This window comes from Fulmarus glacialis, unplaced genomic scaffold (genome assembly GCF_000690835.1).
Source record: "Fulmarus glacialis isolate BGI_N327 unplaced genomic scaffold, ASM69083v1 scaffold37251, whole genome shotgun sequence".
NCBI classification, from domain to species: domain Eukaryota; kingdom Metazoa; phylum Chordata; class Aves; order Procellariiformes; family Procellariidae; genus Fulmarus; species Fulmarus glacialis.
This window is the reverse complement of record NW_009191588.1, coordinates 33,482-58,930: the sequence shown is the minus strand read 5'-3', so window position 1 is coordinate 58,930 and position 25,449 is coordinate 33,482. Positions and strand designations below refer to the sequence as shown.

The window sequence follows — 25,449 nt, the reverse complement described above, 5'->3', positions numbered from 1 at the left end:
CCTTAATGCTATTATACAATGGCTACTGGAGTATTGGGGGGATATGTGTACACAGCATAAATAAATCATGGCATTTATTTATATAAACTGAAGAAAGGGTTAAACAACACAATCAAGATTTCAGCCTCACATTCTGATACATCTTCTTTCATGGTGCCGATTCTACGCCAGCATTACGGTAAATGGAAAATGCAATGGGAAGTCTGCAAGAAATTACAATGCAGATATTGTCTGGCTATAAGTTGTTTTGGGTTTTGTTTGGTTTTGTGGTTTTTTTGTTTTGTTTTTTAAATACAGTTCTATTTGCAGTGCTGAAACACTACTTCTACTTGGGCTGCCTATTCAGTTCTGTGTGGGGCATAGTTATCCACTGGCAAATCCCTCTCAGTAAGGGACTGCTGTGCTGCTCGCTTTCCTTTAAGCAAATATATTCCGATTGTGCATGTGCTGTTTTACCTTTCAGTTAAAGGATGATTTTCAGTGAAAACAAGCAAGCTGGCAACAAAAGTGAAAACTGGATTGGGAATGATGTAATTTAATAACAGGGAAGTTTCTAAAACCCTTCTAGTAGCACTGAGAAAATATTGGCACCTGCATGCTGCTGGCAGTTCAAATCCAGCATATTCCTATTCAGCTGCACTTCTTGTTTTAATTCTGTGTTTTTTGAAGGAGGCAAATGAAGAAACTGATAATGTGTCTCAATTACGTTCTGTCTAATCCTTGAGTAGTAAGGTTGACACAGGGTGCCTGCCAGGATGTTGAAGTTGCATCTTGGTAATTAGATCTGTGTGGGGTGAGGAAAGGAAGAGCGATGTGGTCTTCATTCTTGACTTCTGCTCTTGGCAGGTTTTGCCCCTTTGCTTCTATAAAAGCAAAGGTTAGTGGGGGCCACTCCTTGGACTTCAGTGAGTTTGAGGTCAGACTCTGTTATGGAAACAGACTTTTCACACACTTAAACCAAACATGAACATGTTCTGTTCACTCAGAAGTAAATGCAGAAAAAACCCTGCTGTTTCAGAGCCTGCCACAAGAAGGAGTGATGGAGCAGGTCATCACTGAGGGAAAGCCTTCTTCAGAATTAAAGATGAACCTGCGCTTGCCCTTTAGTTCATACATACCCATCTGCCTACTCCAGGGAGGAATTCAGAACTGGATCTTAATTTCTGGCTCCTGAATGTATAATATGAACCACCCCAAACAAAATGACAGTCAATAGTTCCCATCAACTCCAATTAAAAGTACCTTTAACATACAACTAGCCCTATGCCTGGATCCAGTGTCATGGAATTCACATGCCTCAGTGTCACCGGTATTAACTGTTTGAAACCGCCCATTGTGCTTTGTGGAGAGCTCCCAGAGTAGCACAGCGATGATCCTGCGTGAGCGTCTGGGTGCTTCCAGCCCTGGCTCCCTGGCATGGTGGGAATGAAGTGCTGCTGTTGCTACATGGTGTTCAAGACCCCAGGACTTAGTCCTGTGTGACTGAAGCATAAGTCCATATCCTGACAGAGAACAGCATTGTTTCTTATCACAGCCTTTGCTGCATGCTTGTAGCGAGTTCGATAAAGCTCATCAGATAATGCTTAATGTTCCTCTGCCTCATTCAAGCCATTTTGCCTCTCATTTACCCCCTTTTTCACATCTTGCTTACCCATACCATGATGGTGCACAGTGGTTTTCATATATAAGCTGTAAAGTGGTGATGCATTTCCCTTTCCCGGCTGTGTTTTCTGAATAAATATCTATCTTTTTTTTGTTTTGAAATTTGGGAAAGTGCTGCCTGGAAGTTTTTCTTCCCCCTTAATCAAACTGTTTGCTAAGCTGTTTTCCTTCTGTCTTATCTCTTGCTTGGGACCAAAGTGTTTAGATTTGAGTGGAGACGTCTCACTCTTTCACATCCTGTCAGATGGGAACCTTGGGTTGTTTGAGTTCATGGTATGGCTAACCAGGAGCTGTGTGTGACTGGAACTAAAAACAGGATTATTGTTTTATGTCCTCCTATTCAATGTCTATAATCCACTTTGCCAGGGAATTCTTCTGGTCATCACTCCTCACCTCCAAAGCCAGTCTGAGAACTCCAGCAGACCATCTTCATCCTGGATTTTTTTCCGTTTTACTGTCTCTGACATTACTCTGCTACAGTCTCTCTCCTTCTTTAGCTTTGCATTTTAACAGCTCATCAGGCCAGGTGCTCAGCTGGCGAATTACTACCACCTTCCTGGGAGGAAGGCAGAAGGGGAGCCTGGAGTGCTCCAGGTGCAAGGAGGTCATGGTCTGCTTCCCTGAAGAGTGAGTGGCAGCTCCCGGTCCCTTGTGCCTGAGCTGCAGTGTGGGCTGGCTCTTCACCTGCACCCCTGACAGGTGCCCCGAGACCCCCCTCACCACATCCGTGGGGGCCTGACTGGCTCTGAGTTTTGCCTGTAATAGAAGGGGTGAATCTTCATAGCACTCGCAGGTCTTCCCCTCATGATCTGGTCAGGGAAGGGGTGTCAGCCAGACAATAAATAGCTAATTTGGGGGTTGGACACCCAAACTGAAGCTCCCCACTTGCAGCTGCACTGCTCTGAAGCTTTCTTGCCAAGTCTCTGCTGGTCAGTGCAGCTCTCGGGTCTCCTCTGGGGGGAGCGGTGGGGGCGCATCGCTGCTGCCTGCCGTGCACGTAGACCCCTGCCCTCCGGAGGAGGAGGGGGGCAGTGCTGGGGAAAAAGTGGGACAGGGCCACTCAACAGCTATTTATTCCCCCCTTTCCCTCTGTTTCACTAATTTGAGCACCTGTTCCTTTTTATTCTCAAATTCCTGCAGACGCTTGTCTGGGTAAATGGTTTGTTTCCAGTCAAGGACTAGCACTTTTAAAGATTCCCCCGCCTTATTCTTCACATATGAGTGATCACAAATTATAGATTTTCTTTTTTTGATACTTCACAAGTGTTGAAAAGGCAGGTTGTTCTGTGTGGCTAAACAAATGCCAGTGATTTACCCAATAATAAATGCTTTTCATGTTTAATTTGTGATGTCTGAAAATACCAGCAAGAGATGAGTTTGGATAATATATTAACCTCTCCAAACTTTGTCCATTCTCTAAAACTCAACCTGAGTGTGTTTTGAATATGTAGGAACATGTCTTTCCTTCTTCTTTTAGAATGTTCTGCCCTGTTCCTTAAACAGGGACTAAGGGAATTTTTTGTTCTAAGGGAATTTTTTGTTCTAAGGCTCTTTAGTTCAGCCAGACACGAAAGAACTGCTGATCCAAAAACATCTCTGCGTATACACATAGCCTGTGAAGAATGTGAGAGAAATATTTGTTTGCTGAACTAAGGACTTTTAGGAGTCCAGCTAGCTGCAGAGCCATCAAGTTCAAACCAGTTAAAAAATCCTGCCAAGCTATAAAAACAGCCCGAGAAGGCATTCTGAAAAGCTCTTGCAAGGAGGTAGAGAGTTACAAAATTTTAGCAAAACAGGGCTTGCAGTAGCAAGATTTCCTATGCAGCAACTGCATGGTCCCCTGCCCCAGTGTAGGACAAAGATGAATCGGGCCCATTATGAAAGCAATTCATATTTAAATGAGATTTCCAGCCCAGTTTTGCAGTCTCAAGTGGTTTTTCTAAGCATCTGCTCTTTCATGCTGATTTAGACCAAACTTGAATGCTGAATCTTTGGAGAATCATAAACAAATTGTGTTAAATTGCCATTAATGGAAACACTTCACAAGGAAGCAAAGGCAAGGTTGTTAACGGTATCGCTGTTTGTAACTCAGGCTGTGATGGCTGCAGATGCACAGTCCTGCAGCACAGAAGTAATGTATGTAAGTCACCCACTGTTCTGAGACCTCCAGACAAGCTAAGCACAGCAGGGTGAGTAGCACTGGCATTTGTTTTACAGGAAGCCTTTCATTTCCTTGCTTTTGAGGGGTTAAGTGAGGCACTTCAAGTACTGTTCTCCCATGAGGGTTACACTAGGGAAGGGTGGTTTTAGTTTCCCCCGGGGGCTCCGTAGCAGCTTTGGCAGCAGAGGCTGCTGTCGAAAGAGAACAGCCGGATGCAATGAATCAATGTATTCCCCAGTCGCTCCGGTTGCCTTTCCTTCCTACCCAGCGCTGTCCACTTTTCAGACTACTGTGTCCAACACTGGTCCCCAGCCCTGTGCCGCCACTGCTGTTCTTGATAGACAGGTATGCCCCAGAGGCCTCCAACCTTGGTTTCAAAAGGCCTGGATTGAGGCAAAATTAATTGTTGATGTTTTAATTGCTTCTTTTTATGTCATCTGGGGAATGCACTGAATAGAATGTGAATGTATTGCAGTATACAGTAACGGCCTCAGTATGAGCTGCTTGTGGTCCTTAGTAACATCAAGTGTTCATTAAACTTATGAAAATTACACCACCGTGCCTATGCTTGTTCAGGCGTGGCTTTGGGAAAACTCAGGTTATCAAACTCAAGCTCTGGTCAGGAGTTCTTAATTCATTAAAATCCTTCTCTGGAATGTCAAGGTGTCAAAAGAGTTCACCTGCAACAGCCAGAATTCTGCTGCCCTGGGAACCCTGTTCCCTCTCTGGCCAGTTTGGGTATCCAGGTTAGACCCCACAAAGCACCCTGGCCACAGCACAGATTACCCTGTGTGGCCCCTGCCAGAGAAGAAGAGGAACAAGAGCCTCGAGTATTCTGCCTGCAGCAGTAGAAAGCCTTGGGAGATGTAGGTCTAGCTGGCAGATTTTGATCCAAGACTTTGAGAATTCCAGCTCTTCTGCAGAAGAGCCGGGAGCATGGAAGTCAAGGGCTGAGCTCACAGGCTGTGCAGCTCCAGGACAGGCTTTCCATGTGCTGGGATCCCAGGTGGCAAGCTTCTTCAGCTATAGGCCACCCCACCACAGGAGTCCTCTAGCTGGCTATCACCAGTGACCAAACTCCAAGTTCAACATTGCTAGTTTTCCAGTAGGTCACTTACCAATTTATAAAGGCCATCAGCCTGACTGATACCAATTTAATTCAATGCCAAGAGAGCTCAGAATACATTCTATAATACAAAGTTTCACTTCTACAAAAATCTCATTTTGCATGGATTGATGAGGACTGAATAGCCAGAAATCACTCTGTTTAACTTGGGTGGTTTCAACCTTGTTTGTTTGTTACTTGAAGTGAAGGGAGAAACGGTTTATTTGAAAATTTACAAAAAGCAAAAAGAAAAAAAACTTCTGTGTGATTGTGAATCAATATGACAAGTTTCCCGCCAAAACTAACTCTTCATATTATATGTCATCATATCATCAAAAAGTCTACCATGGAGATGTGCTCAGTGCAATGGAAATGCTTCAAAGCTGTTTTGATAAATCCACTGCCATAAGACTTTCCCTCGTGACATTTTTCATGTAAAATACGTAAACAGTATTACAAAAATCTTATATCTAAAATTGATAATTCAAAGCATTTTCTCATGCTTGTCACAATAATAACAAATTATGTCATTTTGTAGTTGTAGTTGCCCTGGCATTTTCCTATTGTAGATTATAATTTTATAACCACCCAGTATTAAAACAGAATATGTGACAGGGTAAAGCTTGCACAGAAAGTATATGGAATATGATAGAAGAAACTTCCTCTATCCTTTTTTCCTAAAATCTTAGGTTCCTCTAGCTTCCAACTGCATCATGGCCTTAAAATCCACAAATCATTCTTCCTTCTTGTATTTCATATGTTTTAAAATTTCCAAAAGAATTGAATGCTTTTTATATAAAAATGTATTATATCAATGCTAAACAAGATTCATACACATTTTACTTAATGAATAATGTTACCTGATGTAAAAAAGTGATTGTTCAAACACTGGATCCAATTTATAGCCTTCTGTGACACAGGAAGACTCCCATCAATGCCCAAACTCCTGAGTGGGGCTAGTCAATCCTAAACCAATGGTATCCTCATATTAATGAACACATGCAGTTTTAATACAGAATTACCATCCTCAATTCAAATTGAGTTTGAAAGGGGTATATCAGCTTTTCAGATTTTTTTGCTTTTGAAGATCCTTATACATTTTCAAGAGACTAGTAGAGAAATGATTACATGCAGCTAGTAGCTGATTCCCTCTAACCATGATTACTTTTATGTGCAGTAAAATACATAGTAGCTGCATTTTAAGGTGAAAATGGAGAATTGCTTTTATTTTATACCTGTACCATGTAAACATCCTACCAATATTCAGGTGCACATGCATACGCATTCCTGTATCCACCCATATTTGGGTTATTTAACACAAATTTCACAGGAAACTATTTATAACCTTCCTCACATTGTGATTTTTTAATGATAATATTTTAGAGCAATCCAAATACTGCGATGTAAAAAACAAAAAATAAAACAAAAACCCAAACCAAAACAAAGAAAAAAAACCCCACAAACAACAACCTGCTCCCCACCCCCAAAAAAACCCCCCAAACATTTCTCAAGACAGTTCAGCTATTCAGCAAATGTTTTGTGCGTGAAACAGACTTGAATGCAGTATTACCATTTAGCCACAATAATTAACCTTGTCATTTGGACAATCTTGTTTCTAAAAGTCTCCCAATTTTTCATCAGTTACTGGGGAAAAAAAAACAAAACAAAACAAAAAAAATCTTTAAAGGAACATGCATTCCTGAAATATTGCCTGTAGTGCTCAGCTGTGCCAGCAATGAATGCACATGACATAATTAAATTAAGTAGCAACAAAGCAGGTGGATCATACACTTGCTGTCATTTAAAGTATCCTCTCTGTATAGACAGAAAGTTTTCTTAAAAAACAGACAAAAAAAAAAAAAACCCAAACATTTTTTCCATCTATAAATCCTGTTTTTTGCTTCCTGATGTCCTTTAAATCACAAATCCAATAATATTATAAATCATGTAAAATTTGGAAAATCACTTTAAGCCCCTGGGCTTCACAGTGAACTGCTGTCTGAAGAAAAAATTTGAGTTGTTTATACAGAGAACTGGAAGATATTTTTGCCATCACTGTTGATCTTGTAAAATATTTTGTGTGATATTAGGCAGATTATTTAAACACATCTAGTCAAACTGTATATGGACCTCCTTTTTTCTTGAAAACTTCTTCCTCACTTGCCTTTTTCATTAACTCAGTAGTTTTCCATACCAAGCACCACCTTGGGCCTACTTACGTCAGTGACTTTTATGCCATTAATTTCAATGGAAGCAGGATGTGGTCCAGTAAATTATCCCCCAGCATGGTCTGCTCAGTATTACATTAGACCATGGGAATAGTGAAAAGAAAGCTCCTTATGAATTTAGCTCTTTAAAATATCCATTCTTGTGTTTGCAATGTAAGATACTGCTATTCCTCTTTGATGTTCTAAAGGTTTCTCAAATTATAAAAAGATTCTCTCAATAGGCAAGCCTTCTAAGTCACCATTTAACCTCTTACTGACATCCTAAATATTGAGAGAAAAACACCAATAATCCAGTAGAGTTAATTAGGTATAATTGTAAAGAATTTATTGATGACCACTGCATAGGTCATTTTAATATTGCTTATAAACTTTTTGGACCACTTGGAAAAGGTACTAGTGCTGGATTTTGAGGACTGTAATTGAGTTCCTAGAAAACAAATACAAAATAGAAGTTCTTGTATGTAGCCTGTAGCTTTTCTTTCGTCAGCTCTGTTATTCCTCTACTTTGAATGAAGTCCTGTAGTGATCAGTGTCCTTCTACTTCTCATCTTCCATGACTGCTATCCCATGAGCTTTCCAACATAAACACATATTTTTTTCTAGGATCTGTAATACTTTCCCAAGACCATATTTACTTGACAGCTGAAATAGGGTAGTCCACTGGCTTTTTGTCATGAAATGCCAGGGTCCGGGAGCAAACTGGGATTGCAAAAGAGCCAAACACACAGAGACACACATATGATATTCGAACAAGTGGACCTTGCTACCAAGATTTGTAAAGTGTTCTGGGGCCTGGTCTCTGCAATGCCATGTGCCAAACTGGGTTTTTCATATTCTCATGCTTAGCTTTTGAACTTGGATTAACACCACATTTTTTCCTCCCTATCATAATTTCACTTAGACTAATTTGGTTTTACTTTGGCATTCTTTAAGTAAGATCCAAATCATACACCTTCTTTGCTGCATTCTCACGAATACCAAAGCTGTAGAATAAATATTGTTGACGTGTGTTGGCAAAGTGCTTTTATATTTGGATTCCTCATTAAATTACATTCAATATTAGTTATAACGAGCATAATCCATTTGATAGTGTTGACCCAAATTCCCCCGAGGAAAGCTGCAGTTCTGAATTGATATCTGCATCTCTGAGTCAACTGACTAACATTCAAAATCACATCAGACTTCAAATCTGAAAAATGTCCTTTTCCAATGTTATTCTAGGGAATGGGACTAATTTATATTGCAGAAATGTATTCCTGCAATGCTTTACAGCTCTTGGTGTACTTTAACCTTGCCACTTCCCTCGCTTACGTGACACTTTACTTATCTGTACCCTATCTCTGTAAACACCGTATGAGAACACTGACCATCAGGAAGCAGAAGCACCTTTCTGAAACTCATCCCTGGGCATCTTTTCTGAAATCATATTTCTTCTCCCTGTCACGCTCCTTAATCATTCCTCTTCTGCAATAAATTGTTATTTCTCTCCCTGTTAGAATTCTTTCCTGTCATTCATCATGTTATGAGTACCTTTTGCATGAGAACAGGAACAAAATCCCAGTAGACTTCAGGAAGACTTTAACTCTTTTCCTTTCTCACGATGTAGAAAATGGACAATTCCACTCAGAGTGTCATCTTCTTTGGGAGAGTTTCGCTCATTTGTTTGTTTCAGAGTTTTGGGGTGCTTTGGGAGAAATGGACTATTTGGAAAGATGGAATTATCAGTATTGTGAGTGTTACTCTCAGTTTCCTAAGTACACTGTCTGGATAAGGAAGCTTTTGAAATTTTTCTAAAGGTTGGTCTGAAAATTATTTAATAGACAACAGGGACCTTGGAAGATTCTGGAGAGGAAGTGGTTTTATTGAGTCATTGCAGAAGATCAACTACACTGTTCAAAGCATGAGGTTATGATTTCATTTGACCTTTGATCAAGCTAGCTGGATCCCCGTGCTATGTATCACTGGGGGCATGGGATTAGCCCTGTAAAATAGATCATGTAATTTCGCAGGTACAAAACTGATGACTTGGACAGCAATTGTTAAGAGGTAAAGATTAAGCCATGAATCTTGCTCATCTGTTTGTTAAGATCTTTGGGATAACTAAGAAAAAACAATATACTTGAAGACTCAGGTCAGTCAGTAGGACAAACTGTGTAAGTTTGTTGTCCGGGACTGCCGAGAAATACCACAGAAGATCTTCAAAAACAGGCCAGAAAAAAAACTGCCAGTTTAGCTATGTTGATCCTGCTTTGGTGTTAGGGAATGAAATGGGTGATTTGAGCTCTGTTTTCTATGATTCTAAATTCCCAGATGCATCCTCAGGGTGACTCTCTACCTGTAGATTTTTGGGTAGCAAAAAATGTTATCAAATACAACCATGCCAGAACACGTACTTGTCTCAATCCTTTATTCCAAGTGAATATCCAATTAAACCATTCACTTCAGTATCCCACCGGTTTTCTCATTTATTGACTCATGCAGGATGAGGGTGGAAGAGTGCTGCTGAACACCTGATTACATCCTTGGCAATGGGAAAACTATATAGACAAACACCAAGAGTGCCAGCTCAGCATTCAAAACTTACATAAATAAAATATTGGAGGCCAAATTAAGCTTTTACTTTACTGTTTTCTTCAATTGGCAAATGCAAATATATTTCTCCATAATTTATGTCTTGACAGATGATAATGAATGTGAAAATGCTACTCAGCCTTGTGGAGAGCATGCCAATTGCACAAACACGGTGGGAAGTTATTTCTGCATGTGTGTGCCTGGCTTCAAATCCAGCAATGGTCAACAAACTTTTGTACCTAATGATGGAACCTCCTGCGTGGGTAAGTTAGTTTTACATTGTCACTCTTCTCTTATTGCTTCTGTTAATTATAGAAATCTAGCAAAATGCTTTCAGATTTGTGAAGTTTGTTGTCTGGGTATAAAATTCCCACAATTTGGAACGGTACAGACAATATTCAAGTTCAGGCTCACACTTCGCACTGATAACACAGCAGCTGTTACTGCTTTCAGTAACACTTCAATCTTGACTCTGCTCACAATATTTTTAATCCAGATATCACAGTTTTAGATGATTAATATATAGTTAAGGTAACACAGAAATCCCCAACCCACCCAATTATGCCCGTTTCACTGATCTGTGAGGAAGGTGGTCATATTCTTAAAACAGAGCAGAGTGACAAAGTATTCTGCATTCAGGTTGCTTGGGACCAACAAAATTCCTTACACATTTGACCTACTATGCTCCAAATATCTTTTGTTTGGGGCCTTTGGTTGGGATATTTTTGGTAATTTTTCAAGTCTGACCAAAAGCAATGAGCAAGATCAGTGGTTATCCTACATCCTGTGCCATCCATCAGCCTCTGTTTCTGTAGTAGTTAGATGGAACGTGTTCAAGATTACAGGGGAGGAAAAGTTCTCTGGAAAAATATTATTTCTGAACAACTATGCAATCCTTTAGAATTTCCTTTGAATAGAAGAACTGTAACTATTTCTCTTTTTTCAAACTCTTAGTAATTTTCTCTGTATGTTGCAACAGTCCTCAGGGAATGGGAAAATGAGAAATAAATCTATTGCCCTTTACACCTTTATGCTGACTATGTCTCATTCTAGATATGTCTCCTGTGAGCTTGTGAGTGCTGACAACCTCTCTTCTTACTGCTCTTAATATCAGCAGAACGGCTGCATATTAAGCCAGAAAGTGATCTAATCAACATTTCTTGCCCATTGCTCACATCCATCTAAAAGAGCTCTGCTTTATTCAGCTGCTATGAATCGTTCTTAAATTAGCTGGGACTGAGACTGTTAGCACATTGAGCTGTAAATATTCTCGCAGTTTCTGGTCTAGGCTTTGATTTTTACGTTATGACATTTCCTCAGCTTCAGAAGTTTTGTCTTCAAAGTTATTTCTCTGACTGTTCTTGTGTCACTTTAGCTTTTTAACATTAGCTTGATAATTTCTTTTTTTTGCCCTCGTTTCTTTACTGGGCAGACTGATCTTTTTTTATCCTCTACTGGGGGTTAGTTTACCACTTTCCTTCTCATTTTTGCAAATCCGTATGGGAGGAGCTGAGAGCTTCCAAAACTCACCCTGAAATAAAGAATTACCTGTGGGCACTTTTTCTCATTAAACAAGGGTACCAATTACTTTACCAAGCAGTGAGTCCTAAAGACAACCTTTTGATCCACAATTAATTTTCTACTTTATCTGTCAGTGAAACCATAATAGGATATTTTTCTACCCAATGGATCTGCTGCTACAGGTAGCAGATATGACTTGCACACAAGCAACTGACAGTAGTGTATTCAGGGTGTACTATACACAGCTGAAACAAACACCAAAGTTGTCACTGTAAATACAGTGCAAGTTATCTGGTACAAATCGGAGGACAAAGCTGCTAAGTATCCACCTTACCCAAGTTTATAGGGCCCCAAAATATTTTCAGATTCTGCAAAGTCTTAAGTTTTCTTTTTAATATATGTGTAGAACGTATATGGCAGCAACTTTAAAAATAGAGCGGTTGAATTTTGGAGAGTATGCCATTATGCAACATATTTGTTTATGCCATCAGACCTATCTGGAGTTCCCAGTGGTGCAAGTGTGGTACACCACTGTGCGTGTGTAAGTCCATCTCAAAGTCCATGTGCATACGTATGTGTGTTCCTCCCCTCTTTGGATACTATACTAAACTTCCGAGTACAAAGTGATTATAACTCTCAAGGTAGTGGATCAAAAGAAAGCTTGGGACAACGGCTTTGGGAAATGTCAGTTCACCCTTAATCCAACCAGAATGCTGAGTTTTGAGTTGAGGGTCAGCAGTAGTTCATCCATGTTATCAGGCAGAATTGCTGAAGAGATGACAATGAAACATGCAGATAGAGGAGGAACCAGAGAGTAGGAAGGGAGAGAGAGAAAAAGAGAAGGAGAAAGGAAACGGAGAAGAAAAAGAGAGGAATGCAAAGATGTGATATTTCTGAAGATATTTTTCTGTTGTCCTGAATGTGAGCTATTGAAATCTATTTACTGTGTAAAAGCCATGCTTTTTCCTTAGACTTCACATTTTATTGAGTGTTCGGCTGCAGATAAAAAGGTGAAATATAAACCTACTTTTTTCACCCCAGTCAACAGAGTAAAAACGTGAAAATGGCCATCTGTAAAATGAAAGTGACATCCGTGCCACTCTGCCTTTTCCAGGAACATGCTGTTAGTTTTCTTCAGGTATTTCTGAGAGCACTGGGAAGACACCCATTCTCCATCACATCCTTTTCTGTGACAGGGGAGCTGTACAGTGGATGGGATATGGCATTATGCCACACTGCTAACTTTTCTTTTACCTGTGCCATTCGTAGGCTTTTTAATTTCTACTTTGTGTGTGCTGCTGCTTTCCACAGTACGGAGACATGGGGAGGGAACATCTAGTCCTTTGCAGTCGGACTTTTCAATCACTTGCAAGCTGCTAATAAGCAGAAGGTATAATGTAGACATCAAGCTGTCTTGACTGACTGGTGAAGAATCAAAGCGATGTAGGTACAATCCAGTAATTGGCAAGACTGAACATAATAACTGTTCTCAGTATTTTTAATTTAATTGGAATTTCCTTGCCTACTGAAGTAAATGAGGAGTGACAAAGCACAGAAATAAAATGAAAGGTTATAAATTTATTTTCACACTAGCCTAAGTGGTGCTGGTGATGTTATTTTTCTGATCGGAGCTATTATAAAATCTTCAAAGTTCAGCTCCAGGATTTGTTTTGAATATTTACTAAAAGACCAGGGCTCTTTGCAGAGCTATGGCAAATGCTCTTCTGTTTCAAAAGCTGCTGTTCCTCAACCTTTGCTCTGTGTTGGAATGTTGTCTGTGAAGACTGCTCACGCGAGCCTTGGCAGCCCAGTCCCGCTCCCATAGTAGATCAAGGAGGACGGTTTGAGATCCTCTCCCCAAAGCTCCAGTAAAATTGGATTGCTGAAAGCACTGACAAGCTGGTGTCTGTGTGTGGTCCAACAATTGCATATTTGGTTAAAAAGGCATAACTACAAAATATAAAGAAACAAAAATCTACAGCTACTGCACACAGTATTTCAAAGCCGGAACTTAAAAGCAGCATTCTTGCAACTGTCACAAATTGTTGGCTGCCCCTGACAATCTCATTGATTTAAAAGGGATACGAAGCTGATTAGTATCTTGCAAGATCAGGCATATTGCCTTTTAATTTTGTCATCCGGGAGATTTTTTTTTCTCCAGGAAACAGTAAATTAGATAGGCGTGATATGGACTCATTCCATATGGACAACTCAACTGCAGGAAATTTATTTGCATATACTCAACAGGGTGTCTCTATCAGACTTTAAATAGCCATCCTGTTGCCAGAGATGTGCCTTGGTGCTTGAGTTTCTGCTGTTGTTTTGGATAATCCTGACTTCTCATTAAAATCTCCATTACACTTAATATCTCACATAATTACAAAAGGAAGGGTAATTTGTGTGACTGCCCAATAATGACAAATAAATGATTTACCAAACTAAAGGTTCATGAAAAGCAAAATATCATAATAATTTTTAAATATTTGCATCAGTAAGTTACATGGGAACATGATACTTAGCAATGGTAGTCTGGAAAGTATTCAAATATTTTTATATTTATAAGTCATTGTAAGTTTTAGCAAGGCTTGTTGTCATTTGCTGGTGTTTTAGCACTGCATTACATGCTGAATATCTTGTTAAGATGTACACGTCCTTCTCCGTGTAGCTGACAAAGCCAAAGAAATCTTTGGTATAAGGCTGATGTGTGTTCTTGTTATACAAACTGGTATTGTCATGGTTTTCACCCTTGCCACTTCAATTCATTCAAAGTTTTTCTGTCTTACACAGAGTCACACAACAGAGCACACAGGCACCCACTTGTTTCAAAAAGAGCTTTATAATTTACTGATGTGAAAGGTTACTTAAAAGCCTTATGTCTTTAAATGACAGCATTTAATTATGAGGTAGCCTGTGTGTAGCACTGTATCATGCCTTTTTCCCCCCTTTTCTTCACTTTTGCCAGATTCATTGATGTATAACGTGGTTAGCTCCATGACTATGAATACTGAGGTCACAGAAACTGTACAAATACAGATAATGCAAAACTCGGTTCAGTAAAGAGAAACATTTGCAGTTTGGGGCATTAAATATGGAAACAAAATACTGCCCTAATGCAGATAATTATAATTTAACCTCATACTTTAAACTTTAGTGCTTGCGCCAACCCATTCAAACACACAACCTCAGGCAGCTCTCCCTGAAGAGCAGAGGTGGTTGTGCTGGGGAGGGCAAATGCGCTTCCAGCCCCAGCTCTCCTTCCCGCCTGTGCCGTGCGGGAGTCTGAATGGCTTTTCAGTGGGAACTTCTGAACCTCGAGCTTAAAACACAGCATTTCATGTGCAAATCAGAGCCACTGTTCAATGAAGAAAATAGGGATGTAAAAGTGAGGTGGGACCTCAACCATCTTCTTGAACCCCAGGAAGACCTCTAGGATTACAAGCAGAAGAAAGGGAGCTGGGAATTAAGCACAAAACAGCAAAAATTTTGTGGATGCAGAAGCTGTTGGGATACTCCATTAAAAGTTTAAATGCATTTTACAGTTGCCCTGTATTAAAAAAGAAAAAAAAAAAAAAAACCCATTCATCTGATTATTTATAGAGCCTCTCTTGCCATTAGTAAAGAATGTTCTACAAAGTTACCAAAAATGCTGCCCAAATAGGCAGATGGGCCCCAGGTATCCTTCAGACATCTTTCCGCATTCTGTAGATATATCCACAGAGATGCAGTACATTTTTCCATTCTTCCACAATTTCCATTTCTGTAGCAACCTCATTTCACATATATTATTGCTCATTTTTATTGTACTCCTTTTTGAAAACTACCAACAATCTTGTATCAAGAGTGCAAAAATAGTTCCTGTATGCTAATAGTGCAATGCCAGCCCCCTATATCTGCTTTCCGTCTGTCAGTTCTTAACACCCATCTGGCTGCACGAAGGCCTCCTATCAGTTCAGGTAGCTATTCTCCTCCACTAATCGGTTAATCGGTTCTCCTTTTTCTCCAGTTTCTTTCCCAAACTCGGTGTCATGCCAGTTCTTAACTTAGGTTGTCTTCCTCTCCGGTTCATCCGTTCCCCTCTCTACTATCCTTCAGTTCGGTTTGCAGCCTCTTCTCCTCTCAGGCTGTTCTTTTAGACCTGCTCACGTGTCACTTCTTCATTTTTCAACTCTTTTTGTCAGATATACCTGTCCCAAAGCTGTTCACTATTTTCTCTTTTCCAGCACAGCACTTCACAGTCCATTACTTCATTCTTCAGAATTATTTGGTATTGTTCCCAGTTTACTTTCTCGGTTGAGTTATTTGATCTTTATCCTCAGCCAACCAAATAATACAAAATAATCCCTACTCCAGCCAGAAGGTTAGTACCCAGCTCTCCTAAATTGATCAATTCATGGATTCCCTTACGGGAATTCATCGGTTTTACTCTTGGACTGTGCCCCACCCAGTTACTGAACCTGTCTACCTAACGGCAAATTATTTAGATGCACAAAAGTCATTTTAGGCAAATGTAATTTTAAATGTGGATTAAAAAAAAAAAAAGCATGCCAAGCACTTTAAAGGGCACAGAGCTTAAATCTTAGATTAATGAGATGGATAGAATGATCTTTTGTAGCATCTTTTTAAAGCCGTGACTTAAAAGAAAAGGCTGCAGTTTTCTTCCTCTTTTCTAACTGAATCATAAGGCTGAGAAAATCTATTTAGTCTAATCTCTGGAAAATGGATTTCAGTTGATTTGCAACATGCCGAGCATTTTGTTATGATAGAATTAGTATTTACACTCATGGTTTTAAAACATGAACAATGCAGTATTATATATTAATAAAATTGGTGGTATAAAAATACGATCAATTATGATTTATCCTTCTAATCCCTAAGTATTACGATTGGCAGCTGTTTTGCCATTAAGTTTGCCTTTTTAGGTTTTGCTTTTTTTTATTCCATGAAATTTTATTATGAAACTGCTTGCAGTGTGCAGGGCTATTATCAACAAAGCAGCAACGTGTTAGTCTGTAAATACTTAATAAAAAATTCAATTTCTCACGATATTTGCAGATGTAGATGAGTGCAGCAATGAAGGAACTGTTGCCTGTGGAGATCATGCAAAATGTGAAAACGTGGATGGAGGGTTTAACTGCTCCTGTAAGGAAGGTTATCAACCATCCACAGGAAAATTGCAGTTTAAGCCAAATGATGGCACTTCCTGCCAAGGTACATGATATTATAAAGGTTTATGTGTTATTATAGAGCTACATCTCCTGAGAAACCCACCAGTGCCTCTTTATCTTCAGTTAGATTAATCAGCGAGATATGAAAAAGAGGCAAGGCAGTGGCACCCACATTTCCTGAGAATAGAATCATTTCGTAAATGTATTTTTGTTAAACAGCGTGATGAAATCCATTTGAAATAATGGTTACCTCCTCATAGCTGTCGGATCTGTACTCCTCTCTGTAGATTTGAGCTGTCTCTTAACTTCACCTGTGGAAGTCCCAAGGAAAGGGGCCAAACTCTCTACCTGAATAAAACAAAAGCTGAGTCCGATCCAACGCTGCAACTTTGGCCAAGATAAAGTCTTCATAGTTGAAGTCTGAGAATGGAGTGCTGCGTCTTATGTGCATAAATTCAGAATGTTGGTGGTTTGGGGAATTACTTAGACTAGAGCTCTTAAAATGAGTATATACTGAATATTGATTAACCTGCAATATATAATTAGTTTCTTTTTAATTTCTACAGAAAACCCGAAAGCCAAGTGTGAGTTATACAAAGACTGTATAACTGAACATATTAATAGAACTTTAGCTGGAGTAAGTAGCATTGGTTTATAGATTCATTTCCAAATCCTTTAATTATTTCTGTTTGAATTTGTTATTTCAATTATAATAGTTCTTAAGGAGCTTTTAACAAATGCTTGAAGCATACAATTGAACTTAAGCATGTTTACAGAAGTCTTTTTAATAATTTCAAATTATTTGAACTGGGTTGTATGTTCAGATCATGATAATAACTTGCTGGGAATCTGTGTGTTCTGTTTCCAGCAAAGTGAGTCATGATGCATGAAAAATTCAGAAGTGTGGTAATCACTCAACTGTTTCTGTAACTTCTGAAGTTACACACTGCTGCATTTACTGATGTGCAATTCTTTGCTTGTTCAGAGTGAAAGGCAGCAAGATAGCTTACAAAAGTAATGTCAACAAGTGACAAAATAGAAAATGGAGCAATAATATCCTGGTATGCTAGCATATTTACTCCTCAAAGCATAGTATGTAAAGCGGTACAGGATTTATAGACTCAAAGACTCTGGACTCAAGATTTATTTTTTTTTTTTTCACCAGAAGCAGAGATTCCTGAAGCAAATTTAAAAAAAATTAATGAATTCACTATTCATTAGTCTACAGCTATAGTATTGTCTAATTTAAAAGGATAAATGAAACATAAGCATAAATAAATTAAAACCAATTGTATATGTTTACATTTTATATTAAGCAGTTTGCCGAAGTTATGAGATTCAGAAAGATATTAATTTAAAGGCTTTTATTAACCTAGTGTAAGGTATACATCGTATTAACATGCTTTCTATGTTAACCTGCAATATAATACATTATATTAAATATAATATGTGCTTACCACATTTACATGCAAAGACATGGTAAATGGCACAGCAGGATCTTAGAGTGAGATTTTTTTTTTTAAATACGTAGTCAAACTAAACTTAAATCAAAGCAATAAGTAAAAATACCTCAATTTTCTGTAAATAACAGCGTGTCAGATTTTAGCCTAGTTTTTAGCTGGTGTTCTATTCAGCTGCAGTCAAAGACGAAGCAAGCCCTGTAAAAGCTGTTCAGCTGCAGAGACTACGGATCTTACAGAACCAGGTGTTGGGGGGTTTTTTGATCAATAGGATCTCATTATATTTCAGTATTGCGAAGTAAGAATTCTTTTCTTATTCAGCCATGGCACTGAAGCTTGCAATCTTAATCTTCATCTCGCCCTCTCTAGGCTATTACTTTTTAAACTAATTGTTTTATGTAAGTACATTTAGCAGTTCATAAACTGAAGCGGTGAAGGTGAAATAGGCAGTACAGTTGAACTAAACTACATGCTTTATAATCTGCATTTGAAAAAAAACAACCATGAAATATACAAATACTGCCCATCTGCTCCCACCTCTTCAGCTAAAATTTAAGAGAAAAGAGTCAACGGAGTAACCATATCACTGATATTTAATTATTTTTGCAGAATGTTTACTAGTTCATTTTGGAGCATTAGGATAAATAAAACTGAGCTGCAGTAGTTAAAAAAAAAAAGTGTAGTGATAGCACGTGACTTTTTTTTTTAATCATAGTTGCTTGTTCGGGTTATACCAGACATGTGTAACACCATTACTTTTAGGTCAACCTGTTGATTTAAATAGTGCCTCTTTTTATGCACAAGCATCTTAAAAGCCAGTGTGTTAATTCACAGAAATCAGTCATTTGCATTGGGTTTACTTTCACTTGCAGAAATGTGACTTTACTTGTTTCATTAAGATGTGAGTTCTTGGTTTTTTCAGATTAGTCATTTAAAAACACCCCTGGAGATGCTGCAAGAAATTAATAAAAATACTTTGGGACCGCTTTTACCTGTAGATGTGATTTCATATGTTGAAGCACTATCTTATTCATCGCTGAATACCATGCATTACTCCGTTTCTGACAGTGAAGCACTTTGTAATACAACCATTAACGTGAGTGGATCAAGCCTCAAAGTTGTGGGGTTTTTTTTCTTAATTTACAAATAACATATGACTCTTCCACTTAAAAATATTCTTTTATTTACAGGTTTTGGTTAACACGGTGAACAATTTTTTACAAAAAGACAAAATTACAGTCTGGGAAGCTCTTCCTGTAGAAAACCAAAGACGGAGCCTGACTAAGCTGCTGCATACTGCAGAGCAAGCAGCGCTTCTCATGTCGCAGAACTTCAAAAAGACAACACAGCTAGATGCTAATGCAAGTGACATAGGTAAAATAAAGAAAATTAATCTAAGGTACACTTTAGGTGTGGATTACACTAAGGAGTTTTTCAGCACAATTATGAAGATTAGAAATGGTGTCATGTGAAACACACAGGTGTTAATTTGTATGAGTTTCATAACTAACACCTGACTTTCAGTGTAGGTATCATAATTTTCAAAGATTGAACATTTGAGCCCAGAGCCCAGAAAAAACTTGAGAGGCTGTGGGAAGTTGTCCCTTCAGATTCTCTTTCAATCTCTTGTTATAGTCACTCTGTCACAGTGAATCTGGATTCATCTTACATGCACAAAATTATCCTATGCATCTTATATGCATAAAAACCACCAGTGGAATGAAATTTGGATTTGCTCTATACAGGTTTTTTACTCTTTTTGGTTCAGTATTGTAAATGAACTTGGAATAAGGATTGTACCTACTGAGTCAAATCTTGCGAGGCTTTATTTTCGGTGACGTTTCTCCTTTTCAGAGGAGGAGAATTGGTTAGTCTCCATTGCACCATTTTGCTCTCCTACCTTCTTCCTGTGTGCTGGTGTCTTCACACCAACTCCTACTAATTTTCCTGCGTTAATAATAGTTTTACCGTTCCTTCAATGGGAGCAGAGTAAGATTAATACCAGCTGCTTTTGAAAATCTTAAGAAAGCACTGCTGATTCCTTTGGCAATGGCCACTCTTTCATTTTTGTTTTTCTGAATGTACCCAAACTGTATGTGACCTGATTTCTTATTTTAGATTCAGTACAGTCCTTCAGCGTCTCTTACTGGTTTTCCATTTTGTAAGATGACTTGATGGGAAAGATTCCTCCTTTGGTCCTGAGGCCTGTTCTTCCCTCACCTTTCTGAAACTAAATTAGCAAGAGCGAGGGAAAAATAGGGAGGGATTTGTTCCATGACACAAACTCTGTAGAAGCAGATTTATGTTCGTGCAGAGCACCTCTGGGTCTGCAGCAGATCCAGAGCGGTGCCAGGAGCTGGCTGTAAAGCCCCTGTTCCCCCGCCACCCTGGCTGAAAGCAGAGGCTCTCGTGGACGCAGAGCTGAGGCCATGAAGGTCGAGAAGAGAGGATTCGGGTGCAGCCTCTAGTGGCAGTGTAGACAAAATTTTTTGTTATTGTTTTTCAGCACAAATATGTTTTCCACAGGCTCATATGCGCCCCACACATCTATTTTGGGACAAGACCTACAACATTACCCCTTTCTCTCCACTGTTTTTTATGGTGCAAGCTCTTGAACTACAAGCTTTTAAAAACTCCAGCCACAGAAAACTGTATCTTACGTCCTGACAAACATTTTCTGACAGCTGGTCTATTGAATAGCTCATATTATTTTTGTGTGCTGTGCTATAAGCAATGCAGATGGTCTAGCTTAGTCATATTCCTCCATCAGTCAAGTTTTAGATTTGTTTGTTGTTGTTTTGTTTTGTTTTTAAAAAAAGGCCTGATTGACTTTTTTTTGTTCTCATCCTGGGTGATTGAAACTCCGCACTATAATGAACCAAGTAAAGAGCTCAATGTCCTCTAATGTAGTTTTTGTCCTGAGGGGTGATGCTTGTTTGTTTGCTTTTTGACAAGACACATCATTATTTCATGGTGCAATGTGCATTTGGTAGCATGGATAGATAACCATAAAATATATACTTTTCAAAAATTGGCTTTTATCAAATGTTACTATTCAGTAGAGAATTTTATGCTTTGCTTTTTATAATTGTGATTTGTGGTCCCTTTCAGAAATGCATTTTTAATAAAGCAATAGCTCTTCCTAAAGTAACCTACATTATTCTTTCCAGTGCCTAATTTAATGCAAGGTAAATAAAACACTATATTTTTCATGGAAAGAGTAAAAAGTATGAGAGTAAAATGTATGCATGAAAATAACAAAACATAGAGGTTTAAGCAAACATGTTATATTAATGGCATTTTTCTTGAAATATTTGGCACAATGATATATTCTTAAAATTCATGGTAATTATGCAATCCAATAGCACATTTATTAACCCAACTGTAAATTATGGTAGACCGTAATGGAGCTGTGATTTGTACAGTATTTTTCTTCTTTTGCAGCACTCAAGGTTTTTGCTTTTGATTCACACCACATGAAACACATTCACCCTCATGTATACACAGGGGGAGATTACATAAAGATCTCTCCAAAGAAGCGAGAGGAATCTCATCCTAATGGTAAGAAACAAAGGTTAGAGAGTAGGTGGGTTAACAAACACCTTGGATAGACTTGTACCCACTAGTAAATAACCAAATGCGCAGTTTACCAAGACTGAGCTTCAGCCCTGCTAACTATGGAGGAGTCAAGGCGTTTTTATCATCATCTCTCCTACCCCTTTATTGTCTCAAAACTGATATTTCTAACATTTCCAGTGGCACAGTGAGTATCCCGTGAGTATTAACACTGGATATTGGTACCAGAGACCTGAGCGTTACACTTTTCTCAGCCATCGATCTGCCGGATTGGCCCTTTCAACTCTCTGTGTTAGTCCTCCTCCAAAATTTGGTGCATCTTTTCTATTTAGAGAGTAGCTCACTGGGGCAAGAACATGTGTTCTTCAGCACCAAAACCAGCAGGGCCCAGATCTTGTCTTGGACCTCAGAGTGTTACAGAAACGGCTTACAACTACCGTCATCACTAAAAATAAACAAACATGTTTAATCAGCTCCGGAATTAAACCACCTAACCTAATAAACATAGGAAAGATTAAGATTTTTAAATCTTAATCTTCCAGCTAAACTGAATCTCACAACCTATCAGTACCTAAAAATGTGATTTATCTTGGTACCAGGGAGAAAAATCATGATGTTTTTTCAGACCAGCACTGCATCCTAAAATACCTTTTGCTTTCTTTTTCCCTATGTCTTCCATCCTGGCTCCACTATAATGGAAGTCAAAGCAAGCCAGGTAATTCAGAGAGGCCCAGTATTTACCTCAGGTCTGAGCCATTTTAGTTTATGAGACCTGACATCACATGTGTAGCCGATCGCAGAACAGCAAACATATATTACTCTAGAAAAAATATATATGCATATATCTAATTAGAATTTCCAATGCAAACACACATTTTTATTTCTAATGGCAGTTACACTGTTTTAAATAAAGCTATATTTCATTGTCTCTAAAACATTTTTACAAGTATTCCACAAAGATTCCATCTGTTTTGCATATTTTATGCAATAGCAGTAATAATGTCTATTGTTTATTGTTATCTTAATGTCTTCAATTTTGTTCTTCTATAAAAAACCCACAAACTACTAAACGTGCCCTGTTTGATTGATAGGCACCGTCGCAGTTGTCTTTCTGCGGTATAGCAATATTGGTTCTTTGCTTTCATCGCCTAAAAACCACTCCTCGAAAGATACTTCAGAGCAGAGACAGACAGTAAGCTCATCAGTTATAGCTGTTGCAATTAGCTCAAATCCACCTACACTCTATGAGCTTGAGAAAATAACATTTACCTTAAAGTATGCCAAGGTAAGGGGTTTTTTTATTATCAACTTCAAATAAAACAAAACAATAACTAATCATTTTATGTGATGTAACCATACCTGCAGTGTATGATATATTGACACATAATTCTGTTGTTTGCTGATGTGAGAGTGTCATTTATTTCTTTAATAAGATTAATCTCAAATGTGACATCCTAAGTGCAATACACTAAATAGATACAGCTGAAAATTGTTATGGAACTAAAGCAAAGGCAACAATGCCATCTTTGCTGGGTTGTAGTATGAATAAAATGTAGATGCCTGAACCAGAAAGTATTACAGGATCTTGACTATTCTGTATTTAGGTGGGTTTTTTTCTGAAAGTTTATCAGGTGCTTAAGCATGCATACTAAAAAAAGTGAAGAAATGCTTCAAAGTTAACACAAAAAGTTAACTTGGAGCTAGGAGGTAATAGCAGAACCTATGGTATTGCAACTTTGTTATTTCTGAAATCTGAACACATTTATTTAGAACTGAGAGTTTTACTTCCAGTATATACAGATTTTGCTAACTTCACTTGTATGTGAAGAATCACCTTACAGGGCACAAAGAATTATCAGAAACGTAACAATGAAGTGACTCTGTAGGGAGGTGGGCAGTGGGACAATGTGTTAACCTTGGTTATGCAGCTTTTAAATTTGTTACTTGCCTTCTAATATTTGAGCTGGAGATACCTTTATATAAATTTGCATATATTTATACAGCCTCTAGAACAGTGGGGACCTTACCTTTGACTACTGTTAGTAAGCACTAGCTGTAATAAATAATACTAACGGTCTTATTCATCGCTGTCGTCGCATCTGATATAGCAGGTGTGATATGACCCTGGCTTTGTCCCAGATTACTTTGTAAAATGCACAGAATAAGTCTCAGTCTTTGAACTGCTCATTTGGAAGGGACTATGAGCAGGACAAGCAATGTGGCTGTAATTTTTTCAGCAGGTGCAGGGGTATATATAACAAATTTTTCAGTAGGTAAAAATTCCAACACCTTTGCAAGTGCCAGAAGGGTTCAGTAATCTGACTAGCCTACACGTTTGGTGGGGTGTTAGCTGTGTGGATAAAATGCTTTCATCCCCAGCAATGTTTTAATTGCTTGGAATAGGCCTTGCAGAATGTTTCTGTTTCCCAACCTTCCAATGGTAACAAGCAATTTTTAATGAATTGTGCTGGCTAATGTAAGAGAGGTCTCTTGATGGGAAATATCCTGCCTTTTGCCATCAGTAAAACATCTTGTTTCTGTTCCAGACTGCAGATAAAGATATTAAATGTGCGTTTTGGAACTACTCAGCAGACACAATGAATGGTAACTGGGCTACAGAAGGCTGTGAGCTGACACATTCCAACTCCACTCATATCTCATGCAAATGTAATCATCTGACTCATTTTGCTGTTTTGATGTCTTCAGGTGGCTCTGTTGTAAGTGTTGTTTTAATTTAGTGTTTTACCTGATACTTTCTCTTGTCTTCATTCCTTATGTTTTTATTTCAGTGCAACTTATGTACTTTTCCCCCTTTAGGTTTTCTCTTGGTTTTGTTCAGCAAACACGCAATTTATTGTGTACAGAGCAAACAAAATTCCTCCCATATGTGTTTGAATTTACTTATGTCCTTTCTGCAGTATTACAGAGCAGTGATGCAGCAAAGTATCTTGTTCCAAATACACAGTCTGTTGTGCTTATTTTTGGTGCATTGCTTTTAATTTTAAATCCCACTCTAAGACTGCTGTGGGATTTAACTGGCATTCATCGGTGGTCAGTAACCATATGGCCCTGAATTTCTCTCTCACAAAACTTTGCCACCCATTTGTCTAACCTTGGCATCTAAAACTCCGCTTTAAATTCTCTCCTGAGAGTTTGCAACAGCATAATCAGTTTGAAGTTTATGACTTAAACATGGACACTCATGATCAGGACAAAATCCTGAGAATGACCACTCAATTTATGTTTTTCTTATATTAAGAGACCCCATAGATTTCCAGGGTCTACGTGGGGATCTGCAGGAGCTCAGATCCTGCCTCAGGAGGCAGCTTTATAAGGTATCAGAATTGACAGCAAGCAGAATATTAGCATGAATATACTGTATTGAGACAGTTCTCTCACACTGTGAATTTCATGCTGGTAGAGGCTGTTTCCTGGTTGCTAAATAGCATCCTAAGTCTTCAGTTCAAATTTAAAACCTTTGCAGGTACTTATATAGTTATTTTGAAAAGGAAGGCTAGGAGGAGAATAATCTCTGGTCCTTTATTATAAAAAAAAAAAACCACTTAGATACATTTTATGGTCAGCTGAATACGATCCTTATGCTGATGCACAGTCGTGTATTTCAGAGATTCTTTGTGCAAATACGAAGCAGCAAATGTAACTGTATTCCTATGCAGAAAATATTCACAGCCAATATTAAAATAGCCTGTGTTTCTTTGGAGAATGTTCATGTTACATATTGGGAATAGCATTTTTTTGAAGTGATTGTTATTTCAGAGCCTTGTTTTGATCATGTTGCAAATTCACTAAGACGGTTATTCAATTTTGCTTATCTAAGTCACTACTGTGATAAGTCCTTTTATATTAGAAAATGTTCATGTCATATTAATATATGTCCTACTGCCAGTCTATTTTGCATTCACTAAAATGACCTGATTTTTAAAATCATATAAAGAGATACTGATGTTAATAAAAAGTTTTGTTAAGAAATATCAGAAAA

The 25,449-nt window shown here is 38.4% G+C and overlaps 1 protein-coding gene across 1 annotated transcript in view; it reads left to right on the top strand.

Moving 5' to 3' along the window:
- Window positions 1-25,449, top strand: part of ELTD1 (EGF, latrophilin and seven transmembrane domain containing 1) — a 73,643-nt gene that overhangs the window by 28,785 nt on the left and 19,409 nt on the right. The window contains exons 3-10 of the mRNA XM_009586753.1: window positions 9,838-9,990; window positions 16,301-16,456; window positions 16,980-17,050; window positions 18,796-18,969; window positions 19,064-19,247; window positions 21,318-21,434; window positions 22,541-22,734; window positions 23,996-24,166. Coding sequence (XP_009585048.1) covers window positions 9,838-9,990; window positions 16,301-16,456; window positions 16,980-17,050; window positions 18,796-18,969; window positions 19,064-19,247; window positions 21,318-21,434; window positions 22,541-22,734; window positions 23,996-24,166 — 1,220 coding nt within the window. The remainder of the gene's footprint in view (window positions 1-9,837; window positions 9,991-16,300; window positions 16,457-16,979; window positions 17,051-18,795; window positions 18,970-19,063; window positions 19,248-21,317; window positions 21,435-22,540; window positions 22,735-23,995; window positions 24,167-25,449) is intronic.